The sequence below is a fragment of the Cricetulus griseus genome, chromosome 7 (assembly GCF_003668045.3).
Source record: "Cricetulus griseus strain 17A/GY chromosome 7, alternate assembly CriGri-PICRH-1.0, whole genome shotgun sequence".
NCBI classification, from domain to species: Eukaryota; Metazoa; Chordata; class Mammalia; order Rodentia; family Cricetidae; genus Cricetulus; species Cricetulus griseus.
Window position 1 is genome coordinate 111,206,985 of NC_048600.1, and position 19,245 is coordinate 111,226,229.

The window sequence follows — 19,245 nt, forward strand, 5'->3', positions numbered from 1 at the left end:
GCAGGAAGATAGGCAGGACTAGGAGATGAGAATTCTGGGAAAGGTAGGCAGAGAGCGTGCACGAGAGGACGCCATGGAGGGACCAGGAGGATAGGACGTGCCAGGTGTTCTCTGGTAAGATGTAGAAACATACAGATTAGTAGTTATGGGTTAATAATTAAGACAGAGCTAGCCAATAAGCAGCCCTAGCCATTGGCCAACAGTTTTATAATTAATATAGCATCTGTGTGTTTTATTTGGGGCTAAGAAGGGCAGCAGGACCTGGCGGGACACAAGAACTACCAGCAACGTTTTCCTGCTAAACTTTGACCATATCAATGCCTTTGTTCCAAACGGAGACCTCACTTGGCCCCTAGATAGTCTTTACAGACTTCACCACTGCCCTTGAAAAGCCTAGGCCCTCCCTGGGATTTTCAGACCACTGCAGGACCCACTGCCTCCCGGCCCTCTTGCTGACTTACAAGCTCCTGGCCCCAGAGAGGTGAGTTGGGATGTTCCTGGGTTAGTCCCTGGGGTGTGAGAATGGAGGCTATCAGAGGGAGGGCAGGAACAGTACTCACTGAGGCCTGATGGGACCAGAGGGGCATTGGGTACCTGGCTGGCCACACTACTCCATAAAGCCCTGAGACTCAGCTCCCCTTCACTGACTCTGTTCTTCCGAGATTCATTTGGACCCTTGTGTAGTCCAGTTGAACAGTCTTTTCAATTTTCCAGACCCTATCCTAAAGCCTCAAGGGTTCTTCTCTTTCTCCAGAACAGGTTGTCTCTGCCTCCTGGTGGTCAACTACAGTACAGCCACAGTCTGTACCAAATGCACTCCTCTCGGGCTTGTGGGTCCCCAAGCCGGGGATCAGTCTCCTGCCCACAGTCATCATTAATCCCCGGGCTCCTGGGGTTACCTCGGTGGTCTTCATGCTTCAGGACCCGAGCCCCGGAGACTCCAGAGATGAAGCTGTGCACTGCTTCCTCATCTGCCATGGGGTGTTGGCCAGCTTTACTGCTGGGGTTGGCAACTGGCAATGACCAGAACTATAAGCAACGGAGGGTGGGCACTCAGGAAGAAGAGTCTTCCGTCTTGGTTCACTGTGTGTCCTTCAACTAACCTTCACCGAGGACCAAGAGCTATGCGGCACTGCCGTACCCAGCTTTCCATCGGTGTATTTGGGGACAGGGTATGGAAATGCTAACTAACTTGCTTAAGGACATACAGATAAAAGTAATTGAGCACGGGTTTGGAGCTACAGCTCACTCCTTTGGCATGTTAGGGATGTCTGTAGGCTGAGGGACTGTCTCTGCTGATGGGACCCACCTTTTCTTTCTTCCTTTTTTTTTTTTTTTTTTTTTTTTTTCGAGACAGGGTTTCTCTGTGGCTTTGGAGGCTGTCCTGGAACTAGCTCTTGTAGACCAGGCTGGTCTCGAACTCACAGAGATCCACCTGCCTCTGCCTCCCGAGTGCTGGGATTAAAGGTGTATGCCACCACCGCCCGGCAGGACCCACTTTTTCAATACTTAGAGCTAGGAGCTGGGCACTGCCAACCAGGGTCTCTTTCCTATTGGAGTGGCCACTGCCATCTAAGCTAGTAGGTGTTTCATAAAATGTTTGAGGCTGAAGACACCTTAATGATCATTTCTCCATCATGCCCGTCTCCCTGACAGTCTCATGTAGCCCAGGCTGACCTCAAACTCAGTATGTAGACAAGGATGGCTTTGAATCCCCAATTCTCCCATTTCCCTAGTCGGGAAAAGCTTTCAGCTTTGTCTTTCTAGAAGAAATTTGGGTCCAAAGTTACAGAGTGAGGCTGGCAGGGGTGGGTTGAAAACTTAGCTTGGGGCTCTATATTCAGTTCAAGAGCAGAGTGTATGCTCAGCATATTTATGAGGCCCAGGGATTGATCTCCAACACCAAAAAATAAAAGGATTCTATGACTTTCCCTTTTCTCTAGCCACACCACTGGCGTCACTCAGGGATGGTTTGTTCTTATTTTTCTTATATCCCAGGTCCAGCATTCACCAAGTACCCGAGGAACCCCTCGATAAACTCCTTCCCTAGTGATCTGGGAGGCAGTCTTACTTAGGGATGACAACTAAGTGGACATGGAGTTGTTCCATTTTGAAGGGCTCATGGCCTTTTTTCTGGCCCGTGTCCACCTGACCAGTGGCTTTCTCTGTGGCTTTGGAGGCCCCTTGGCAAGAGAACAGGCTCCAAAGACACTCAGCACAGTGAAGTTCTCTTCTCTTTACATAATACAACCCAGGCAAGGCTTCTGGAACCCTCTTCTGGGTTGGAAGAGGCAGATGATGTACCCTGACACTAAGTTGCCCCCTCCAGTCCCCATCTCCTCTGGTCCTCCGTCTTCTCGAAGCCTCTTGGGTACACTCCACTGTGATAGACCTCCTTACTCTTGTCTGATTGTCATTGTTAGTGAGAACACAATCTTACTGTGCCTGGGTTTCTGTTGCTCATCATTCATAGGTCAATGTCCTCTCTTTAAACTGGGGGCTTGCCATCAGTGTTTCCTTTCTTTCTTCCATTCATCTCCCCTTTCACTTCCCCCTTATTCCATGAGGTGTTCACCTTGACACCTTCCTCCAGGAATAACCATCCTCCTGGCAAACCCCTTCCCTCCCCCTTGTGCTGCCCATCCCCCAGGCTTCTATCAAGAGGTCTCCCTGGATGAAGTCAGTGCTGTAGAAGTGACTGGGAAATGGCCTCCTAGCCAATCAGATCCACTGCCTTTTAAACCAGGGCCTTGGGGGTATCCTTGTTCTCAGCAAGCAGGTAAAAGGGCAGGTGGCAGATACATATTCCCAGGGAGGTCCTGATCAGTCGCTGACTCAGGCCCAGAATCCAGCTCCATTTGGCTCTAAAGACACGTGTCCCCTTGCCTCTTTGCTCAGGTGTTCGGGATCCCAAAAGATGAATCTCACTTTGTGGCTGTGGTGAAGGAAGGTGGCCCTTCGGCTGGTCCAAATCCAGAACACACACACCTGGCTGGGCAGAAGGACCCTGAGCTCACAGCCAGCCTGGGTTGCACGGTGAAAACTGTTTTGAAAATGAAACAAATAGGTTTTAAAGGGTGACAGCCATTTAGCACAGGTGCTGCCTATCAGACAACACAGGGAAAGGTGAGGCCGAGTCCCTCAAGCCCCATCCAACAATAGCCACCAGCAGCACAGCTGGGAAGCTCTTACCAACCTGGCTGTGAAGATCCTGCCTGCTGCACCAGCACAGCACAGATGAGGGTGGAAAGAACTGATGTGACTGTGCCATGAGTCTGCTAACATCTGGCTGCGGTGGGCACCGGGCTCTATCACAGGTAGATGCTTGGATGGCAGAGTGCTATTTTTAGTGTACGGCTCAGATGACTACTACTGGATTCTGACCTAAATCCAGGATTGCTGCCAGCCTGGCTCTGTGTGCCCAGAAGTCATGTACAAATGTCCAGTTGACCCCCAGGTACTCTGCTTTAATCCTGGGGAAGAAACAAAGCCTGTAGTTCCCTTTTGCTTTCTGTGCAGGAGCAACTCCTGAGGGCTGGACACAGCCTCCCTTGCCACTCCCTCTGAGCTGTCCAAGCTGAAGAGGCAAGTAACCCTGGCAAGGCAGTGTTTCACATGAACAGTGCTGGTTGCTCAACACTGTGTTAACTAAACATTTTACTTCTTCCTTGTAAGAAATTTTGAATTAACTCTTTAGCTGAGAGTGGTGGTGCCTGCCCAATTACAAGGCAGAAGAATCTCTGAATTCCAGGCCATCCTGATCTATCTACATAGCGAGTTCTAGGACAGCTAGAGCTTCATAGCAAAAACTGTTTCAAAAAACTGTCCCATAACACTTGAAAAGATTGAAAAAAAAAATGTCTGTGCTCCACATGCATGCCTGTGCTAACAGAGACCAGGTGTCAGGTGCCATGGAATCAGTTGCTGACTCTCATGAGCCACCATGTGGGTGCTAGGAACCGAACCTATGTCTTCTGAAAGAAAGAACAGCATGTGCTCTTAACCTGAGCCATCTCTCCAGCCAGTTTTGTTGTTTGTTTTTTAGATTGGTTTTAGCCTTCCATGTGTATGTTAGTTCTTATGTTTATGCAACACACACCTACGGCCAGCAGTGGCCAGGAGGGACATCTGGACTGTTGGGAGGTGGCTGGAGCTGAAGCTACAGGTGGCTATGAGCCACTTGATGTGGGTGCTGGGAACCAAACCCAGGTACTCAAGAGCAGCCAAGTGCTCAGGTGTGGAGTCATGCCTCCAGCTCCCAGCATTCTTGTTTAAAGGCAGGGTCTCACCATACAGCTCAGGAATGCATCACTGTGCCAAGCCATAAGCAAATCTGGCTCTTGTTCATCTCTGCCAGTGACAGGGACCTGCAATATTTACCATTGTGTATCCCTTAGACCTTAAACATAGGCCAGATATTGAAATATTTGTTAAGAGGCCAATAAAAGCAACTAACACCAATGCACACAAAATAAAAATAAGTTATTTAAAAAAAAGATAATTAATTACCAGACCTGTATTCAATACTGCTAGTGGAGACAGTTGTCTGGAGTCACACTGGTGGTGTGTGCTACAGATTCTAGAATTCTCTGCACTCACTCCACTGAACTCACCCCTTCAACAGGGAAAAGGCAAATCTTGCACAGAAGTCAGGGATTCAGGTTAAGGGTCTCTTTTTCAAGGGGCAGTGCTGGCAATGGAATCCAGGCACACACAAGCACCAGGACAGTGAGCATCCTGCCACTGATTTCATTCCGAGATTCCAGGCTGCAATTAGAAGTTTATTAAGGCCAGGAATAGTGGCATATGCCTTCAGTTTCAGAGCTCAGGAGGCAGAGGTGGGCAGACATTTTGAGTTTGAAGCCAGCCTGGCCTACATATTAAGTTCCAGGACAGGCAAGGCTGTATATCGAGACTGTGGGTGGATGGAGCTGGAAAGATGGGTCCGAGGTTAGGAAATCGTGTTGCTTTTGCAGAGGATACCCATCAGGTTATTTGGCTCACAACTGTATAGGACAAGACATGCACATGGTCCTGTGGAGAGCACCAGAGTCCCTGGAACTGGGGTTAACAGGCAGTTGGCAGCTGCCACACAGGTGCTGTGTGAATTGATCCCTGGTTCTGTGCCAGTGCTCTGAACAGCTGAGCCCTTGGGTGAACCTAGTTAAGGCAGCCCTGATTTATACTATGTCCTTCATGTTTCTTGAAGTGTCAGCGCTGGGGCATTAAATAATAGTTATTAAGAGAGTACTGACCAAGGCTATGAAGTGAATTAATGATATTGAAATAAAGAAGCAAGAATGCTGCACCAAAAGTTCCTTCATTCACCCCCACGGGCCTCTGGAGTTCTAGGGACCACACTAGGAATCACAGCTAGAAGTCAGGCTGTTCCCACAGGAAAATGAAAAGTCTTCACAGCTTATTTCCTTTAATTACATCATAAAACAAAATTAGAACATACAGGAAACAATAATAGTTACATAACAATTTACTTTATATATTTATATATATATATATAAAAACATTTCTTTAGTCCAAAGATTTTAAAGCAAAAAAAAAATGTCTACTGCCTCCTTGGATTTTATTTATTTAAAACAATTCTCCCCACCCCCACATCCTTGGGTGATGGAAGTATTGTATATACAGTCACTTAGCTAATGGAACCTGGTAAGTCCCCACCGGGGAACTGTGCAGGGCCTGGGGAGTGGCTGAGTGTTGGCGCAGGCCTGGTGAGAAACAAGCAAGCAGCAGCTCCCATACAAAAGTCCAGGTCAGGCCCAGCAGCTGGGGCACAGGGTTCATGATATTGTGACTGCCCTGCTACCCCCTCAGGGAGTTGGCAAAGACTAGGGGTGCAGGAGTGAAGATGAGAGTTCCTCAGACAGCACCAGGTACCCATCCACCTGTCCCTGAGCGGTCTGACAGGAAGGGGGCAGTCTGCACAGTGCTCTCAGGGTCACTGGAAGGTGGGTAAGGTGAGCAGAACCACCAAGAAATAGTAACTGGAAATAATGCCTGGGAGACAGGAGGTGGCCAGAGGACAAAGGCAAATTGAAGCCTCTTTGAAGTGGTGATCACTGATTCCTGGGGTCAGTTCTGGGGTCACAACACAGGGAGGAAGAGCTGGCCTAAAGTTTCTGCTACACGTGCCAATAGGATTTAGGGGTAAGTGCATCATGTGTGGGTTCTGTAAGGAGGGGGTGGTCCCCCCCTTCCTTGACTCAGGATTACAAATTAACAGTCGTCAGACACAGGAAAGAAATGATCCTTTGTATACAAAGGGACAGACCTTCGGTGTGACCCTGGTGAGCACAGCCCGGGTCCATGTATTCAAGTCCTGCTGCAGTACTGCGGGAGCCGTGTCTCCAGAGAGCAGCAAGCTAACCATAGACCACTCACAGTCGTTTTTTCAAGTAGATTTTTCTAAGACTTTAGAGGTCCTCATTGTTTAGTGACACTAAAAATGAGTGGATGAATGTTTCCAGGAGCTGAGAAATGTTGGGCTAAGGGAAGAAACACAGAAGCAGCAACTCAGGGCAGATCTGAGTTAACACGGGTAGTTAGTGGAGCAGAGAGACACTTGGAAGATCTTAGAGCTCTTGGTTCTGTGGGTTTGATAGGAGACACACCTCTCAGTATCTCCTCCTGGGGTAAAGACTGTTACTCACTGTTCCATACTCCCTCTGGCAGGGAAGCCCTTCTTGACACCTGAGAGGCATGGAATTGATGAGATGAAGACGACACAGTGAACACGTCACACAGGAAGTAGCAGTCCTATGAGCTCAGGACACATGCTTGTCCTGAGGCAAAGCATCCCAGTTCTAGAATAACCCTCTCCCATGAGCCTTGCCTACCACTTCTGCATGCCAGTTCTTAAAAAAATAAGGTACAGGGAAACACACGATAGGAAGGGTCACCAGGCTCCTGCCTGTTCGGGGGTTTTTGTTCTATGAGCCACCCTGGCTGAGAAGCATGGACACGCACATGCAAACTCAACTCCACAAAGTCTCAGACCAAACACTCATGGGGCAGAGATCCAAAATCTGCAGATGGATGTTCTCCAACACCCCACATGGGATTTGTATAACAAAAGCTTCTTCCTCCTGAAGATCACATGTAACTTTCTTGAACTCCCAAGATTCACTCAGACTCAAGTGAGAGGCTAATAAACTGACTTTGCTAAAAGCCTCCAGAGATGCAGAAATCAAAACAGACAACACAGCTAGATTTGGCTCGAATGGGAAGCTGCAGGAGCTCTTCATATAAAAAACTCACCTGCCCTCCCTGGCAGTTTCCAGCAGTAAAAATAAGAAGGCAGGGTTGCAGCTGGTGCTTAAACAGCGTATATTGTCTGGAGGATGAAGACGTAAAGTTGGGACAAACCAGCAGGGCTAATCACACCCTATTGATACATCTCTTTCTGCATCTTCCAATGCAAATTTAAGATAAAAATAAAGGTGAGGAAGTGAGATTCTTACTCCCCCTCATCCTTCTGGTTTAGAATTTTTTTGTCCTTAGGTCATTTAAGGGTTTCTCCATCCAAACATTCTCCAGCGTTATCAGATAAGGCTGGGCTTGTCCCTGGCCTGTCAGCCGGGCCCACAGGATAGAAGCCCATCTGAACAATGCAGAAAAAGCCCAACAGTACCCTTTCCTTGTCTGCTTTCTCACTGATGACAACTAGATGAGCTGCCTGACTTTAAAAGCAATAAACCTTATGTTTTAAAGAATTTTATTTATTGGGTCTGTGGTTAAGAGCACTAGGCTGTTCTTCCACAGGGCCCAGGATCAATTCCCAGCACCCACAACAGCTTACCCAATCAAAAAAAAAAAAAAAAAAAAAAAAAAAAAGAGGGAGAGAGAAAGAGAATTTTATTTATTGTCAGGTAGTGGTACACTTCTTTTATCCAAGCACTCAGGAGGCAGAAGCAGGCAGTAGGCTACCCTGGCCTACAAAGTGAATTCGAGGATAACCAGGGCCCTTAAAGTATTATTGAAGCAAGTGTGCATGTATGCATGGACAGCCTTTCAGCAGCAGCTCTCTCCTTTTACTGTCACAACTCAGGTGCCAGGTGTGTCCAGCAAATACACTTAGCCACTGAGCCATCTCAGCAGCTAAAGATCATGATCTATGAGCATTTGTAGTCACCTAAGAGGCTGCTCACACAGACAGGCAGGAAGTCACTCTCCTCTCACACTGCCTAGCCATGTCAGGCCAATGTCCCAAACTATTTCATAAGATAACTGAAAAAAATCAAACAGACTTCAGGGGCCACAGCATCAATTCATGAGGAATGAATTACAACAAACATTCCAAACAGTATAGAACACCCCAAAGAACCTCAAAAATGCTTACAACACCATTTCTGACTTAGCTAAATCAACCTAGTAGACATAGAAATCTGACCAGAAACTACAAAAGCTACCTGAGGGATACTTTTGCATCCAGAAAAGGTGAAAAGGTCAGAGTAGGAGCAATAAATCACATTTTTAAAACATTAAGCAAATGTATTTCATATTCCAAATACAGAGGAAGATGGAAGTTAGGTCCCTTTAGTCTTTCAGAGCCATCAGTTTGACCTCAAAGCCAAAAACCAAACACCAAGGACCACCAAGTAAGCAATGACCTGAGCCACTTCCACCTGGCAGGTACTGGGTTCAGTGCTGCCCTTGTCAGCTTGCTTTGACCAGGGAAAGGGATCCCAAGATGCTAGGGTAGACAGGACACATCCCACAATAGAGAGAGATTTAAGCAGGAGGCCAGGGTGGGTGCTGGAAGACCTGGTGAAGTAAGTGGCCACCTCAGTCGGGTGGACAGAGATGCAGCAGCAGTGGGCGGTGGAATTTGACAGATGACATGGGGATGCTGCTTACAAAGAAGATTGTATAGTTAAGAATTTGCTCCAGGCAACCCCTCCTGGTCACCTGAGGTTTGGGGCAACGTTCTTTTTAGTTGGCATATTGAAACAAACAGAATGACACTATGCAGCTGAGGCCAACCTCAAACTCAAGAGCATTTCCATCTCAGATCTGAGATTGTAGGTGCCATCTCAACTAGGTCTATTTTATTCTACACCTTTTTGCGGTTCACTTTTTTTCTAAATCATAAAAGGCATATTCTGGAGTGGGTATAAAATGGGCCAAAAGGCTTTTCTCCCTATTAGACACAGTCCCTTGCCATTTTTCCCAGCCTGGCCCTGATCTTGTGGCAACCCTCCTTGTGCTGGGATTACAGCCACACTCCACCACACCTGCTTTCATTTTCTCCCCAAGTCTTTTTATTGTGTGAGTACAGGCACAGGCAGGCCACAGCTCATGTGAAGGTCAAAGGACAACTTTCTGGAGTTGTTCTGTCCTTCCATATCTTTCAGGCAGGTCTGTCTTGTTTCCGACAGTGCTATGTGCTCCAGCTGGCTGCCCTCTGGCCTGTTCTCCCGTCCCCACCCCCCACCTGGTTACAGGAGTGGGGGACTCCATTCACATCTTTCCTGTGGATTCCGGAGGCCCAACTCCATCATTATGACATCATGGCAAGCACTCTGCCGTTCCTGGTCATCTTGGCAGCCCCCGATGTCTTTTCCAAAGGGGAATTTTCCATGTTAAGCTTTACTAGGGCTGGAACTACAGCTCAGTGGTAGAACATGCAAGGGTCCGGGGTTTCATCCAGGCCCCAAAAGCAACCCCCAAACCCAACCAATCAAACCAAAACCCCACTGAATTCTTACAGGTATTCTGCACGTGCAGAGAGGAAGCATTTACATTTAGGCGTCAGAGCTCTTTCCACCTGAGGGACATTCACCATGGAGTCTTAATGTGATAAATTAGCTGGTACAGGGCTCAAATCAACATTTGAAAAAACATCTACTATTTCCCTCCAAGCATGATGGGCCCAACGCTACTTGAGAGAGGAACATGACTCCTGCCTGACCATGTGAAGCCAGGGCTGTGCGCCCACAGTCGGCCGCCTTTTGATTTGTGTTCTTAGCCCAGAAACGTTGGACTCTGACTTAACAGATCCAATGAACCTGCATGTGTCAATACACTGAGAAGAAACACAGCATTTTCAAGACTTTTGACATACTGGTGAATAACAGACTCATTCAAACTTTAATGGGAAAAAAAAGAGGTGCTTGAATGGCTTAGACTTGGGAATTCAAATGCATGTCCAGCGTTTGCCAACTTGTTAGGCACTGGGGGGCGGAGGGGGGGATCAAACATAGAGTTTAGAGCTGATGGTCCCTCAATATCTTTTGGTTTTGTTTGAGAGACCTAGGGATCTAAATATATTTGGAAGTGTGTCTATGTGTGCACTGAGTCTAACTTTAAAAGTATAATTCCTGCCAGGTAAAGAAGTATGAGCCACTGTAGTCCCATTTACTCAGGTGCTGGCTGAGGGGGAGGGGAACTGGAGCCCAGGTGCCAAGACCAGTTGGCCTGGCAACGTAACAAATGGTCTCAGGAAAAAAGAAATTCTGTACAAGGTAATCTGAACATAAAGGGGAGAAGGAATAAAAAACACAAGTAATTTAGCTTTTGAAAGAGCATAATAAAATAAGATTTTAAATAAGTTTAATAAGATAAATAAATCTGGTAGTATAGAATTCTGGGACCTTTCATCTGATTATTTTCTACATTAATGGAGAAATAAATCAGACTTTATTCTTATATATTCTGGTAGAACCAGTACCTATAGCATTAAACAGCCCTTTTAACATCCTGGGATCATATTGGCTTGCACACCCACATCCTAAAAGCCTTTCCCCCAACACCCTATTCAACATCAAACACAGTCTCTAACATCCGGAGTTTAGAAAAATGCTTTAGAAACTCAATTTCTGGTTTTTTTGTTTTGTTTTGTTTTGTTTTTGAAGAGGCTTCTTCTTGACTCTGAGCCATAGGTACTAACCTTTTTTCTCAGCTAGGGGAGGGCCAGGTCCCAGGCTTGGTATACATACTGAGCCCCTTACTCCCTCAAGGCTACCCCAATGCCCCTTCCTATCTGCCTTCATATCCCACTCATAGGAAGTCTGTAGAGAGACAGAGAGAGAGAGAAAAAGAGAGAGAGAGAGAGGGAGGGAGGGAGGGAGGGAGGGAGGGGGAAGGAGGAAGCGCTGTTTGTTATGTTCTTGTCTTCTGAGGTGCCAACATTAGATACAATCCTGGTAACCCTGACACAGGCATCTGGTTGTTACAGGTCTGCTCTTGTATCCCTGATGGGATAAGATAGGGGTGGGGCTTCATAAACCAACACCCCCCACCCCCACCTCCAAGCACTGCTGCAAAGCAAATAACTCAAGTAAATCCGAAGACAGGCAGATCCCACCACGTTCCTGTCAATTCAGGACAACGTAGGGCATTTGTGCTTAAGCTTGGGTAGTGGAGACCTCTGGGCTCAGTTTGGGAATTTGCTATCCACTTCATGATAATAATGCCCTTCTCTTTTCTCAATAAGCTCACTGACTTTAGAAGAGGGAAATGTGCAGGGGGACACTGAGCACACCGTGCAGAGCAAATGATACAAGAGAAACCAAAAAAGACTTTCACCAGAATGGTTCAACTCTTTCTTACCCTAACTTTCCTGCTTTTGTTATAGTTTCCTTCCAGATTGGCAAAGATTCAGGCAGGGTCCCCTAATGGTAACATTTAGATTAAAAAAATATTTATTGATGTCTCTTTTAAAAATGTTTGGTAATCCCACTAATCATCCAAAAGCAAAGTGTAAACACACCAGGGAAGGGGTAATCCTTGCTTGTGAGCAGCAGACTAGGAGCAGGCTGAGCCCAAGTGCAGCAGTGAGTGAGGAGAATGGGAGCCGGGTGCAGTGACAGAGTGACAAACGGAGCAGGGAAGTACAGATAATCATACTTGGACCCCAGCAACTTCAATACAGCTGCTAAGGAAACCCTGGGCCAAATACTAAAACAGATGAATGGACGAGCCTTCTTTGTGAGCATGCTCAGCATGTTGGCATGGAAACAAGGAAGCACAGAAGTTGTGTAAGCATCTCCCAATGGGTGGATACCATTTCTAGGATGCAAAGAAATTTTTTTTTCTGGTCCCTGGATACATCATATATTTTTCTCCATGCTACCTTTCACCCTGGAAGATTGCAGTTACTGTTTCATAATCCCCAAAGAAGCCCCTTAATAAAATAAAGAAACCACAGTAGCAGTAACACTGGGTTTTGCTGGAATGTCCCCTCCCTCTATATATCACGGCCTAAGATCTCTTCTGGGCATGCCAACAGGAATGGTTAAGTTCTACCAATCCACTTTTTACAGCCAGTATGAACTTCAGTGCCATGGTCACAGAACTGCAGCAGATGGGGTTGAGGGCGTGTTCCTGTGTATGTGTGGCTCTGGGGATCTGGACGCTGCCCTCCCTTTGTAACCCTTGCCCACCATGCTGGGTGGCTTCCACTGGAGAGTCTCCAAGTGTCATTAAATACTCAGTCACCAAGGCTGGTCACCTCCATTGTCATAGGATGATACAGCACCTGCAGAAGCGCTGTCTGCTGCCCCCTACTGATGGCGGTGGAGTGACAGGTGCGAAGTAGGCGTGGACTTTAATATTGGGTAAATGGGTCTGAAACAAGACAGAAACATTACTAAGACATAGCTTAGAAGGAGCAATGCTCTTTGTCAGAGAAGCCAAGGGGCTGAAGGATGGACAGCAGGACTAGCTAAGGAGGCCGGGCTCCACTCTATTCTGTGGAGGATGATCGGAATGAAAACAATTCTAATTTTTCATCTTGTACCAAAGGGATTCACAGTTAGAATCCCGTAACTGGAAGAAGCTAGACAAATTAAAATTAAAATAATTACTTTTTGAATTAAAGCATGTTTCTAGTCTTTACTATGCCTGAGAACTTAAGGCGGCATGCTCCTTCTTGAGAGGGTACAAAGATAGGGATCACATCCTTCAGGCCCTAATCATCTCTAGACACACCCTCAGCTCAGGAAACAGGAAAATTTCTGTATGACTCGAACAAATCAATCTCCTGAAGAATCAGACTAGGGCACCATAGACAGTATGCCCTAGAGAGGCTCTAAACCAGGCTTAGGGTGTACACCTGTAATCTGAGCATTCAGGGGAAGGAGGCAGGAAAATTGAGTTCAAGGTCATCTTCTACTACACACTGAATTCAAAGCCAGCCTGGGCTACATGATACCATATCAAAATACCAGGGAACACTGTTCTAGCTAGCCTGTGCCTACCCGTTGAGAGAGGAGCTGTGGTCACTAGTTTTCCTGAGCTAAGTGTGGAGACGCACCAATCTCCCACGGCTACTCCCCCATCTTGTCCATGCCCACCTCTCCCTGTCCATGTTAGGCAAGCTCTCTACCCGTAAACTACAGTCTCACAGAGTCTCACTAAATAGTCCATGTGGATGCTGAGCTGACTCTACTGCCCAGAATGGCACTGAACTCACGACTCTCCTCTCAGCCCTCTGGTTATCAGGAAGCAAGCCTTGCCAGACACTTTGTGTATCTCTTTTCCTCAGGACCAAATTCTGGCATGAGGTCTTTTGGTTGTTAAGTCTTTCTTCCCTTGCTAAATATCCAAGTAAATTAAAACCAAGAATCATGAGGCTCTAAATCTGAAAAAAGGAATGAACAGGCAAGACAAGAAAATGAGAGATGAGGGAAGGGTGGGGTGGGGCGGGTAGCGGTGCAGCTTTACCCTGAGTCTCTTGATTCCAGCCCGCGTGATCTGCTGGCAGTCATAGAGTTCTATCCGCTCAAGGCTGTGACAGCTCTTCAAGTGTTCCAGGGATGCGTCGGTGATCAGCGGGCAGTTGTCCAGCTCAATCACCTCCAGCTGGTCATGGGCGCAGGCCCCATTCCCTAAGTGACGAATTCCATCGTCTGTGATCAGCTCACAGTGAGAAAGACTCTGTAACCAGAGAGCAAAGATGGACAACCAGGTATCTTCGGCATTTCTCCCGCCACACACTATGTCAAATTCCAACACAGACCCTTCTGGTGGGGTCGGGTGACTACAATGCCATGTGGAGCCATTCATGAAGAAACAAGAATGCAAACCAGAGTTGATAGCCTCTGCTTTCAGCATGTAGGACTGACGCCCCCCCCCAGGTATAATTCTAAATTCATTTAATAAATTCATGGAATGACTGTGAACTATTTCACAAAGACAGCCTTAAAAAGTACCCACCCCACAAGGTATGAAGGCACCCTCCCCCAAATTCCAGCAGAGGCAGGAGGATCTCTGTGAGTTCAAGGCTAGCCTGGTCTACATAGCAAATTTCAGGATAGCCAGGGCTACACAGATGCACAGAGAGACCATGGTGCCTCAATTCTGGGAAACTCAGAGTAGTCGACCCAATTCTGGATAGCACTGGCTCACCAAACATACAAAGTAAGACAGCCTGCATTCTGTATTCTGTTCTAGATACAGATCAACCAAAATGCCTCCTGTACATTTACCCAAAGCATGAGTCACAGAGGGCCTCGTCCTGGAAAGCAATGGTCAATTCTGGGTTTCTATTCTATAATGCACATTACTATATAAACCAGGCTGGCCTCAAACTCTAGGTGATCCTTCTGCCTGAGGCTTCTGAGGGTGGATTATAGCACACAGCATCACACCTGGTTAGCAATATAACTGATTAGATACAATAACAGAAAAAATACTTTTTTTGTTTGTTTGGTTTTGTTTTTTCAAGACAGGGTGTCTCTGTGTAGCTTTAGCTGTCCTGGAACTCAACTCTATAGAGCAAGCTGGCCTTGAACTCACAGAGATCCGCCTGCCTCTGCCTCCTGAGTGCTGGTATTAGTGTGCCACTACTGCCTGGCCTGGCCATTAAACACTCTTAAGATGGGTATAGTGAGATGGCTCAGTGGGTAAAAGAACTTGTTTCCAAGCCAGGTGATCTTTGTTTGATCCCTGGAACCCACGTAGAGGAGGCAGGAGGGAATTACTCCAGAAAATTCTCTGTGACCTTCACACGTGCTTATGTGTAGAGGAGGCAGGAGGGAATTACTCCAGAAAATTCTCCTCTGTGACCTTCACATGTGCTTATGTGCACACACAATAATAGATTCAAGAGAACCTGAGTTCAATTCCCAGCACTCACATAGTGGCTCACAACCACCCATAACCCCAGGTCCAGGGGATCAAACAGGAACAAACATAAGTGATGTATACACGTGTGTGCAGGCAAAACACTCACACACACAAAGCAGATAAATAAATAGACTTAAAACACAAAACAGTTAAAGTCAAACTCACCAACACTTGAAGCCGAGGACAGTGTATAGAGAGCTGGATCAATGTGCTGTCTGTGATCTAGAAACAAGTGGGTAAAGTGAGTAAAGTCTGTCTGTCAGGAGTCATTAAATAACACATCCTCAGGCTCTGTCCCCCAAGCTACAAGAGCTGGTAAGAAAACACATGAGAGGGTGCAAATCACACCCAAACCTTTCTAATCTCCATCTTTAAAAAATTTTTCCCTTTAAGAACTATAGATACAAACATTATCTTTAACATACAGTGATAGGTGCCTCCAGAGGGCTGACTCACCGGCTAAGAGAGCTACTCTACCCAAGAACTGGAGTTAGATAGACACTTAGGCCAGGCAGCTCACGGGGATCTAATATGCACTCTTCTGGCCTTTAGGGGAGATGAGCGTGCACCCCATTCACACACGCTCACACTAAGTGCACACACTCATACCATAGACAACAAAACTCCAATGGTGGGACTGGCCTCTCCTAAGTTTTAAGCCTTCCTTGTTTAAAATTCTGTTGAGTTTTGATTTTTAAAATCTGTCCTCTTCTGTCCACTAGACTTTTTGATGTCCTTTCTTTGGACCAGTAGAGCGAAAAACCAGAGTTTATGATCCATGGAAAAACTAACGTCAAAGCACCCTTCAAATTTTAAGTATCTTCCCCCCATCCCACCTCCTTAAGGCAAGTCACCACACAGGACAAATGGAGTCACTTCTGGAACCCTGGGTGGTATATGAATGTTACAGGAGGGAAATTTGCCTCTTTTCAACCTCCTCTCCTACCTTTATTTCTATTACATACAGCTTGAGGGGCTCTAAGAACCGGTGAGTGCAGACGGCAGTTATTGACTTAGAGGGACTAACACCAGTAAAGACACAGAAGGCAATGAGGCCTGAGCAGGGGGTGAATGGATGGTGAGACATTAATTCACTAATCAACAGTGGCTGTTATGTAGTGTCTGGTCAAACACCACTCCCTGGTGGTCCTGGAAGACATGCAGGAAGTGGAGAATCGGTGACACTGTCAAGCACTACATAGGGAAGAGTTTTAGTATTCTGCAGCACACATGCCATTTCTATCACCATGCTCGTTTGGACAAAACACACACTTACCTGAACACATTCTTCTAGATCCATCTTTTCAAGCTCATGGCAGTTCTACAAAGTATAATGCCACATATTTCAGTACAAACTTTTAAAACATTGGCAAACTATAAAAGCCAAAAAAAAAAAACCCTAGAAACAAAACTAAGAGACTGTATTAAATATAATGATCAAATCTTGATGTTTCAGAGTTGATTAGTCTAGTACCACTTTCTATTATATGTTTTTTAAAGATTCATTTATTGTGAATAATTAAATAAATACTGGTAGGCAATTATGCCTGCAAGCCAGAAGAGGGCACCAGATCTCATTACAGATGGTTGTGAGCCACCATTTGGATGCTGCTAATGGAACTCAGGACCTCTGGAAGAGCAGCCAGTGCTCTTAACCACTGAGCCATTATCTCCATCTTTTTTGAGACAGGGTTTTGCTCTGTGGCCCAGGCTGTCCTCAAATCCATGACTGACCTGCCTCTGTTGTGATATATTATTTATGATTAAAGCTTGCCTGAGGATTCAGAAAGCAAAGTCAGCCTCAAGTTATAGAGATCAGGCAGTGGTAATACACACCTGTTTCTGTTTTTGTTTTTTTAAATCTTATCTTTAATAGTATTGTTATAGGAATTTACTTTCCTGGACCAAGATTAGAATGCTAATTACATAAAAATTTTTCTTTTTATTTAATCTTATCTTTAATAGTACTGCTATAGGAGGTGTTATACACCTTTAATCCTAGGACTCAGGATTAAGAGGTAGATGGATCTGTGAGTCCAAGGCCACCCAGATTTATCTAAGATTGATCTAGTCCTCAAGAGAAACAGCTCACACAAAGGCGATCTCAGCTTCCCAAGGGCTGTGACTAATTATAAATGTGCATCATCATCCCTCAATAAATCTAAAGTGAATTTAAAAAGGCTTTGACCACAGTACAAAATATCTCAATTATTTCACACTTAAACACTGAATATTTTATAAGAAAAAAAATTTATACACAGTTAACTAAGAAATTTTTTGGGCCGGGCGTTGGTGGAGCACGCCTTTAATCCCAGCACTCGGGAGGCAGAGGCAGGTGGATCTCTGTGAGTTTGAGGCCAGCCTGGTCTCCAGAGTGAGTGCCAGGATAGGCTCCTAAGCTACACAGAGAAACCCTGTCTCCAAAAAACAAAACAACAAAAAAAAATTTTTTTGGGGGGGGGATGGCCTTTATCAAGGCAGGGTCTCTCTGTTTAATAGCTCTGACTATACTGGAACTGATTCTGTAGACCAGGCTGGCCTTGAGTGCTGGGATTAAAGGTGTTCACTACCATGCCTAGCCAAAGAGACCTCTTATAACTAAAAATTAACTCAATAAAAATTGTTTCTTTTGAAGAGAGGATGTTTTCTTCCCTCTTTTAGCCACAGATGGCTTTCACCTTATCACTACTCCACACATCAGCCAAAAAGCAAATCATATTCCCCGGTTTTTCTTTTCTTTTTTCTTTTTTTTAAACTTCATTTTATGTGCATTGGTGTTTTGCCTGCATGTATGTCTGCATGAGAGTGTTGGATCCCTTGGAACAGCCATGTGGGTGCTGAGGATTGAACCCAGGACCTCTGGTAGAATAGCCAGTACTCCTGAGTAATCTCCTTAGACCTGCCCCCTTATTCTTTAATATTGACTGAAGTCAGTATAATTTAAAATGTTATTGAGCCAAGCAGACCTAAGCTCAAGGCTAGCCTGGTCTGCAGAGAGAGTTCCAGGACAGCCAGGGATACACTACCTCAACAACAACAACAACAACAACAACAACAACAACAACAACAAACAAACAAAGAAAACATCACAACAAAAAAAGAAAATGGTGTTATTCTACAGTGATTTATATAAACCACTGTTTAAGTATTAAAATCCCCTAGAAATATATGTCTCTAACGACTGGTATATCACTAATCAGGCCTGTAGTTTTTTAACATTATCCTCATTCAATTACACACCAAATCAACTCTGCTTAGTTTAATTCACTATCTTAATGACGCTATGGAGAACTCAAGGCTCACCGAGGAGCACATGATCTCCAGCATGTCAGCAATTCAGCTGCCTTTCCTGAGGATCAGGCTTATAGCTTTTGCACAAGAAGGCTCAGACAGCCACAGAGGCGGTTCTATTTCTGCTTCCATGCTCAATTTCTCTTTTTGCTGCTTCCTCTGAAATAAAAATCCAAGAAAATCTATAAAAGTCAACTACAGAGCCTAGAGAAACACTTACCCTGGCCAGAGTAGTGAAGCCCACATCTGTTAACTGAGAACACCTGGCCACTTCTAATATTCTATTAAAAGAACAAAGTGAAAAGAAAGTTAGGTCTTGGTTCATGAAACAGCAAGATTTTAAGAAAGCAATCTTTGATTCTCTAACAGTTTATAATGTGGAGTCTGTACACAGATCTTGCTGTTTGTTTTCCTGTAGTTATCATTAAGTGGTCTGGTCAATACCACATCTCAGGCTCATGTATTAAAAAATAGAGGGGAATATAATTGAAGCTTGGAGTTAATGATAAATTGCTTAAAAGCCTTCTTGATAGCTTACTGCTTACCCACCTGCTCCTAGAAAACAAAGGAAATGGAGATAAATACTCTATTTTCAGTTCATTTGTCCCTGAAGTAAATATTTTGTTTTTCATGTAGGTCTTTGCAGATTTCAATAGCTTTAAAAATTTGATGAGAGAACAGGTCTGTCCTGTGCCATGTGCACCAAGCTGCCTGTCTCCTCCCACAGGCCCCTGGGGCGTGCAGAAGCAAGTCAGGATGGAGGCCACTCTCCTATTCAGCAACTGCTAACCACTGACCTCATACCTCCCACAGGGCTGGGAGATCAAAAGTTGCTCTCTTCTCTGAGTACAGTCTGGTAACAGCTGT

The 19,245-nt window shown here is 45.5% G+C and overlaps 1 protein-coding gene across 4 annotated transcripts in view; it reads right to left on the minus strand.

Annotated features, from left to right (window-relative positions):
* Positions 1–5,411: 5,411 nt before the first annotated feature.
* LOC100767550 (F-box/LRR-repeat protein 20) overlaps positions 5,412–19,245 on the minus strand; it is a 63,773-nt gene continuing 49,939 nt past the window's right edge. For all 4 annotated transcript variants that reach the window (XM_027424061.2, XM_027424059.2, XM_027424062.2 and 1 more), the window contains 5 exons: positions 18,599–18,659; positions 16,364–16,408; positions 15,253–15,309; positions 13,684–13,896; positions 5,412–12,585 (listed from right to left, as the gene is read on the minus strand). In XM_027424061.2, the coding sequence (XP_027279862.1) occupies positions 12,478–12,585; positions 13,684–13,896; positions 15,253–15,309; positions 16,364–16,408; positions 18,599–18,659 (484 nt within the window). In that variant the 3' untranslated portion in view covers positions 5,412–12,477. The remainder of the gene's footprint in view (positions 12,586–13,683; positions 13,897–15,252; positions 15,310–16,363; positions 16,409–18,598; positions 18,660–19,245) is intronic.